The 8197-nt window shown below is 39.6% G+C and overlaps 1 protein-coding gene across 1 annotated transcript; it reads left to right on the top strand.

Annotated features, from left to right (window-relative positions):
* Positions 1-254: 254 nt before the first annotated feature.
* Positions 255-8171, top strand: LOC110521065 (hydroperoxide isomerase ALOXE3). The gene is made up of 14 exons (XM_036976002.1): positions 255-522; positions 1398-1602; positions 1785-1866; positions 2012-2134; positions 2342-2445; positions 2702-2874; positions 3219-3362; positions 4178-4381; positions 5311-5397; positions 5528-5697; positions 5823-5944; positions 6039-6139; positions 6325-6495; positions 7660-8171. Exons 1-14 carry the CDS (start codon positions 361-363, stop codon positions 7852-7854), a joined length of 2043 nt encoding a protein of 680 aa, XP_036831897.1. The 5' UTR covers positions 255-360; the 3' UTR covers positions 7855-8171.
* Positions 8172-8197: the final 26 nt, after the last annotated feature.

The raw sequence follows: 8197 nt of genomic DNA on the forward strand, positions 1-8197 counted from the left end.
AATTTGTCCTCTTTGTATCTCATTCCATACTGAGTTGCATTGTATTGTTGATCAGAATGCAGCCCATATTTGAGATGAATGATGACTAAAGCCCAAGGACATTGTAGATATGGAAAGTTTTAATAGATAATCCTCATGCTATAATTTGCCCTGTCCACTTGCATGGAACCATACTCCTGTTTGATTCAGACATAGACACACCCCCTTAAGATAGTCAAATGAATGTTCAGAGAGAGAAAAAAAGAGAGCAAAAGAGAAACATATTCTACCTGCACTTGTCTACATTCACTAAAGAGTGGGATATATTAGAGTACATTTTTGGCCTATCTCAGGTTTGTTTGTTTTTGCCGTTGACTAAGCATGGCAATACTAGTACAACACCAGTACAACATATATCTGAGTACTGGTGACTTTCTGCACTCTTCTACCTCTGACAGTATATATGCCACACTGATCGGAACAGACGGGACAAGTGAGCGCACGAACTTGGCCAACTGTGTCCTAGATGTCATGACTGGAAAGGTGAGTTATGAGCTTTGCGTACCTCACGTTGCTTGACAGTGACAGATTGTCTTTTTTTGTCTGTCTTTTTTGCATGTTTTTTTTTTAACCCTGCAGTGAAACAAATATAAAAGCGAATCGATAACTGAGTTGTTGCAGTTAAGAATTGCAAATATGTGTAATAGCCCTTCACTCAAAGTATAGACGACTGATTGTGGTAGAGGCACCATGAAGAAGACAGATTTTTTTCTAAAATATCACTTTCAAGGCTGCTTTTAAAAGTGTGATTTAACCTGAAACAAAACTGGCAACTTCAAACAATATACAGGATTATACATAATGTCGATAGGAAGATGTTCACAGAATTGGTAAAATAATTTTGCCAACACTGCTGGAGACTAACATGGTGTGCAATATCATGCTGTATGTTCATTCATGAGAGGTAGACTGTAGTATGTATGTCAAATATTGATAAGGTGAGACATTTGGGTATCTTAAGCACATGTGGGACATTTGCATCAGCCATTTTCTCTGACCGTGACTGGAAATTAAGATTGTCATGCAAGTGAGTTGGAGTGTTTTTCATATTCACTCACCATCATTGTAGAGTCACGAGGATGATGGCATTCTATATTAGTAGTGACATGTACAAAGTGACAGGCCTCAAGGAGGATAGTCTCCTAAAACATTTTTATAGTATTTTTAAAAGGTTAGTTCACTTCCAGGTGCCACCTTGACAGCCCCAAAAGTAAACTGTTTTGCTCATGTGGATTTTTACACTGTTTGGCTCTGCTGTAAAAATGGCATGTTGGACAAAAAAGCTTTTGGGCAAAATCAAAAATATTTTTGTCAAAATGACTTGCCTCATGTAACTGCCACATCTCCATTCTCTACAGACAGGGACCTACACTGTGACCACCGCCTCAACTCTGGGGCAACTCCTCCTGGTTAAGCTGGAGAAAGAGCAGTACCTCTTCCTGCCAGAAAACAAGTGGTTCTGCTCCAAGGTTGTCGTGACGACACCTGAGCATGATGTCATCTACTTCCCCTGTTACAAATGGGTGTCCAGAGGGGAGGTTGTGGAGCTGAGAGGAGGAAAAGGTGTGCCCTGCATCAGCAATTTTTCTGGGAATATAATACCCCAGTCAATGTTATTTATCATATAACTTCTGCATAGCTGTATAACTTATATTACAATAATGTTGCTAAGATATGATACATTTGCCTACTTTGACCTTCTTTGCTCATCCTCTGTCATCTTTCTATGCCTCTCCACTTCACAGCCAGGAAGGTTTTTGAGGATGAGCTCCCTCTACTGGTGCACCATCGTAAAAAGGAGCTGGAGCATCACAAGAAACTGTTCCAGTACGTTTTTCACTTCCCAGCTCAACACACTGACATAACTGTCCATCTGTATAAGGCTGTAGATGACTGTGAGTATATGTACACGTCTCTGTAACTGTTCACATTTCTTTGTTTCAATAAGTGTGTGTTCTTGTCCCACCCTCAGGTGGAATGAGTTTGCTGAGGGACTTCCCCACATTAACAGTGCCAAAGAACTCTCAGCCCTTCCTGCTGAAGTTCTATTTTCCTTTTCCAAAGAGGTAGAGACAATCTACACAAGAGAATCAGGGTAGGTTCAAAGCAGTGCATAAAACCCACCAATATAAAGCCCACCAGTGCATAAAACCCACCAAAACCCACCAGTGTAGCATTCTTCCATCTGAAGATGCAAACACAAAACCATCCCTAAGACTGTGAGATGGTAATGACATAACATGAAGGAAATATCCCTGTAACCTTTCACCTTTCGCCTTTAACCCCATCTACCCTCTTCCAGAATGTTTGAGCTCAAACTGAAGGGCCTTGCAGACTCCACCGAGCAGTGGGAAGACTTGGATAAGATGAAAAAAGTATTCTGGTTCAGAAAGACACCCATCTCAGGTAAAAGAGCAGACCCCTCAAGTTAAAACATCAAACATAGGGTGCATTATTAGATGTAATTGCAGCAAACAGCAACTTGCTCTTACATCAGTGGGCCCTACCAGCTTAAAAAATTATACCAAATGTCCTTGTTCTTCGAAACCATACACTTATTAGGCTAGTGCATACTGCCATAACTCTGTCCTAGTGAGACGTGTTTGTTGAATCAATCTAGAGATGTGTTTAAGCTTACACGGACATAATACCTCCATCCTAGAATATGTCTCTGAGCACTGGAAGGAGGATGACTTTTTTGGGTCCCAATTTCTGAATGGAACCAACCCAAATGTGATCCAGCGCTGCACAACGCTTCCCCCCAACTTCCCTGTCACAGACGAGATGGTACAGCCCTTCCTGGAGGACGGGAGTTCCCTGGCGACGGAGATGAAGGTATGAAAAACAAGTTGGTCTTAGCCACGCCTTGGATCTCTAAATATGCTGTATAGATTTGTATTTTATCACAGGTGGGTGGTGCTAGTTAACAATACAATGGAGTTAGAGGAAGGGTTTCTTCCCCTAAACTGATGGTAAAATTTAATTTGGTGTTGCACAGGGTTCATTGCTTGTGCCCCTGCTGTTCCCTTATACAACCCCTTGATACCTTAAATCGTATATTTTGTCTTTCTGCTAGTAGGAGCCATTGTGTGAGCGGCATGAGCTACTATAACTACTTTAAGTAAATTAAATTAGACCACAAATGCCTTAACTTCCATCTTCTTTTGTCCTCCCTACAGGAAGGAAACATATTCATTTGCGACTACAAGAGGCTTGAGGGTGTGCCAACCCGGGTGGTCAATGGTAAACCACTGCCTCTCACTGCTGCTCTCTGCCTGTTCTACAAGAACCCAGAGGACAATCTGACACCTATTGCCATCCAGGTACACACACCTGCACCAATGGCATACTTAAGTGACATAGACATTAGGGTCAAATGGTAAACTAAAACATGCAGCTGTCTTCAGAAAAATGTCTAGACAATTCAGAATAAAGCTAAAAAAATACAGATGTAGGGTCTTAATTTGATCACCCTGTTGCAGGAAAACTTTTAGTATATTTGAGGTTTAAAGGGACTTCTGAAGTTTGTAATTTCCACTTTGAAATTTCAGACTGGATATTCCCTTACCAAAAAAGTATAAAAACCCTACAAAAATGTCCATTAATTATAATCCACTTAATAATTCACATTTCCTGTTGCTGAAGGATTATTTTCCTCCTGTAGCAAACTCGCTCAAATTAAGATCCTACATCTGTAGTACCATCCTAACTGTTCCACAAAGCTCAACCAAATGTCATTAGAAAAAAAGAGGAATAAAACAACCATTAAACAACAATTAAAAAATCATTTAAAAACAAGAGAAAGAATGTCTTGTTAACAGTAAAGAAAGGAAAAAACATGCTAAACACTTCTACTCAAAACAAAGCTACTTTCCACAGTTATCATTACATCACAGCCCCTAATCAATATCATGTATGTACAGTATTCAAGGCTATTTAAATTATAGATCTGAGAAGGGGGAGTCAGTCCATGTTTGGATCCATATTTGAATGTTGATATGACATTAATAAGTTTATTTGCCAAAATGCTACATGTTTGTGTATTGAGAACTGTACCTGAACAATGTTGTCATAAAAGTTGTGTTTTTGTTAAAACTTGCCTTTATTCCTTTGGTTCTGGGTTTCTCTGACCTCACAGCTGGAGCAGCAGCCCTCTCAGCAGAACCCCATATATCTGCCTAGCGACTCTGAGCACGACTGGCTGCTAGCCAAGATGTTTGTGAGGAATGCAGATTTCATTGAACACCAGAATAGCTATAATCTGCTGGGCACTCATTTACTGGCTGAGGCCTTTGCTATGGCAACCCTCCGGAGCCTTCCTATCATGCACCCTCTCCACAAGGTATGACAACCTGACACAGACTGGGGTCCCACCAAACAATCAACTATCAAAAAGTGTCTTGTTTCAAGATGGAATCCTCATTAGGGGAAATAGCACCACTGTCTGCCCCAGCACCTTTGTTATTGTTTTTGTTGTGTGGACAAAACGGACGTGAACTGCGTCGATCAGTGTGGTAAAACAAATTGCAGTACATATTCTTCTGTTCTGTCGCGTGTGCAATGATATTCGAGGGGAAAACACAGTGTTCGTTGTTTGCAGTAACTTATTTGTTTCTATAATATCCCAAACGGATGTGGCAGTTTCACCATTAATGATTCCATTTTTTACTTCAATTTACTATGTTAGAATAATGGGATGTCAATATGTTAAACGTGACCCGGGGCAGTGAAAAACATGATTATCCTGTCTTTTATATATATTTCCAAACTATGAGGTTGGAATAATACAGTGATATTGTGAAAATGGTGATAATGCCCTTTAAGTGCAAGAGGTGTTGGAAAAGACAGACTGAAATTTCAGTTTGTTTTGATGGGAAGGAGTTTCGACCTGCCTGGTGACGTCATCAAGTGGTAAATTAATTAATAGACCAATAAGAAAGAGCGTTCCAAACCTTTTTAGTTTTTAGTTTCCCCCTTCCCACTCAGACCGCTCCCAAACAGTCCTAGCAAAATTCTTGCTTGAGAAATTGCTCCTTGCTAAGAAGCTACTTGTGTTTCTTTTTGACCATTTTAATTGAAACAATCACAGTAAGGCACTTTATTGTTACCCATAAATGATTTGATATTGAGATATAAATGGCTGCATTGGACCTCTTAAGGACCCCTTTTTTTCACCGACACCGATCCCGAATACGTTTTAACAAAGATTTTTCGATGTATATTTGTAACTTTCTTTACTTCCCTCTTCCTAATTGTCTGTACTCGGTCCAGTTGCTGATTCCCCACTTCCGTTATACCTTGCCGGTAAACACCATTAGCCGTGAAATACTTTTTGGACCTGAAGAAGGCTTAATTAAGGTATTTAAATAAGGTAAAAGTATACACAGCTTAAAAGCTAACCCAATAGACATTACTACCCTAACGATAACAAATGCATATTTTATTGAAGTGTCCCGAAAAATTACAAAAAAAGCGAACATTTATCCAGGACACCACTTTAGGACTGGAGGGGTTGAAGGAACTCTTGAAAAGGGCACACTCAGAAATCACCTACAGCTCCCTCTGTCTGCCGGAGAACATTGTTGCACGAGGACTGGAGTCCATCCCCAACTTCTACTACAGGGAGGATGGCCTGAAGCTGTGGAACATCATCAACAGGTGGAGCTATGGCTACACTGATGGACGTATCAGTAATACCTTAGTAACCTTAATGGCCAATTAAATAATTGTATTGTAAAAAATAACACAAACATAGATAAGTGCTTGATTGTTGTGATGTGAAGCTTTGTCCAGGGGATGGTGGAGCACTTCTACTCCTCTGACAGTGAAGTGTCCAGGGACTCTGAGCTTCAGGACTGGATCCACGAGATCTTCATCCATGGGTTCCTTGGAAACGGAAAGTCAGGTATGATGACTCATCAAATGAACAGATGAAATGTCACTGTTGTAGTTCCATTGTTTAAGATCCTTCTCCTCATCCACTGATGTCACCTTCCCAGGAATCCCTCAACGTTTTGACACAGTGAAGGAAGTCATCAAATTCATCACCATGGTGATCTTCACTGTGTCAGCACAACATTCTGCTGTCAGCATGGGACAAGTGAGATGAGGAAGAGAGCAAAACAAGTTAACAAATTACATTGCAGGACTGAGTATATATATATATATATATATATATATATATATATATAAAATATGTATTTTTATTTAAAAAACATAAATAATATATATATATATATATATATATATATATTTTTTTACATATGACTACTTTCTCTTTCCTAGTTTGACTACTGCAGCTGGGTACCCAACAGCCCCATATTTCTATGCAAAGCTCCTCCCACTACTAAGGGGTGCTCTAGCATGAGCACCATTTTTGAGACACTGCCAGATGTCGGCTCAACAGTGAGGGGAATGGCTTCCACATGGCTGCTCAGCAAGAAATACTCAGACTTTGTGAGTTTTGACCTCAATGATTTGACCCGCTTAGATATGGTATTTTTAGAGTCATATCTGTGATGTGCTGTGGTCACTGTTGCTGCAGTCATTGACCCTGTTCGAATACAATTGCGTCCTTCCTTTCTCCCTTCCCACCCTATTTGCTTGAGGTAATCACAGGTCTCTGTGTGGGTTAGGTGAAAACATTGTTTCCACCAGAGGAGGCTGGTGGGAAGAGCTATAGGAGGATGGGCTCATCGTAATGGCTGGAATGGAATGGATAGAACAGTCATGTGGTTTGCATATGATTCATGTGTTTGATACTGTTCCAATTATTCCATTCTAGCCATTACATTGAGCCAGTCCTCCTACAGCTCCTCCCACCAGCCTCCTCTGGTTTCCTCCCCATTGCTTTCAACAATCTTACAGTTACAGATCAGCTATTTCCTCAAAGAAATAAGAAAAGAAGGGTGCATTTTGAAAGTATTCAAACAGGGACATTGTTGCTCAAGTCTAGTCTATACCTGACACCAATGAAGTGGTGGGAAAAGTGGATATGTCATACTTGAGTAAAGATACCTTCATCGAAGTGACAGTCACCCAGCAAAATAAAACTTGAGTAAGAATTTTAAAGTATATATTTAAAGTATAAATATACTTAAGTATCAAAAGTAAATGTAATTGCTAAATATAATAGACAATTTTTTTGTGATAGCCAGGGGCATACTCCAACACTCAGACATAATGTACAAATTAAGTATTTGTGTTTAGTGAGTCCACCAAGTCAGAGGCAGTAGTTATGACCGGGGATGTTGTCTTGATAAGTGTGTTAATTGGACCATTTTCCTGTTCTGTTAAGCATTCAAAATGTAACGAGTACTTTTGGGTTTCAGGGAAAATGTATGGAGTAAAAAGTACATTATTTTCCTTAGGAATGTAGTGGACTAAAAGTAAAAGTTGTCAAAAATATGAATAGTAAAGTAAAGTATAGATACCCCAAAAAACTACTTACTGTAAGTAGTACTTTAAAATATTCCTAATTAAGTACTTTACCCCACTGCTCCAATGACCCGACAGGCCTAATCATCACAAATACATAACTCACTCACTTGCTTCTTCTTATATCTGGAGATTTTCTTCTCCCACAAAGTAATACATTTGAATATCATCTGTTTTCCTCAGATCCCCCTTGGCTCATACCCAAATCAATACTTTGACGAGACTGATGGATACTTTGACGTGACCAAGCAGATGATGAAGCACTTTCAGGCTGAGTTATCCTACCTCAGTGAGTCAATCACTGAGAGGAATTCCACATTTACACCACCTTATAACTACCTGAACCCTGCCGAGATGGAGAATAGTGTATCTATGTGAGCTGGTTCATGTTACCATAATGACTGAGCATGCAAAGTTGCTCGCAAGCCCTGTAGTACAGGGCATAGTAGTGTGTCCAAGGAATACAGTATACCCTGCTGCCAGTAACCAGAGTTATGCAAATCTGTTACTAATTATGACCATTCAAGTGAACATTTTATTTAACCTTTGGAAAGATGGAGAATGTGAATATACTCCATCTTGTCTTCTTTGATCTCAATAACCATGTTTTATTGCACTTTCTCTCAAGTTAACTTTTAATTATCAAATAAATTAAAGTTTGTCTGGTTCACTGAAGCTCTATGGTGCTGATAAAAAAATATCAAAGAGCTAGACAAACACA

This window comes from Oncorhynchus mykiss, chromosome 4 (assembly GCF_013265735.2).
Source record: "Oncorhynchus mykiss isolate Arlee chromosome 4, USDA_OmykA_1.1, whole genome shotgun sequence".
NCBI lineage: Eukaryota > Metazoa > Chordata > Actinopteri > Salmoniformes > Salmonidae > Oncorhynchus > Oncorhynchus mykiss.

Bases quoted from the DNA above. Each gene is read 5' to 3' on its own strand.
- LOC110521065 (XM_036976002.1), top strand. From the start codon at position 361: ATGGCAATACTAGTACAACACCAGTACAACATATATCTGAGTACTGGT. The intron at 2,135-2,341 runs GTAGGTTCAAAG...ACCCTCTTCCAG, and splicing joins ATCTACACAAGAGAATCAGG to AATGTTTGAGCTCAAACTGA. The intron at 3,363-4,177 runs GTACACACACCT...CTGACCTCACAG, and splicing joins TGACACCTATTGCCATCCAG to CTGGAGCAGCAGCCCTCTCA.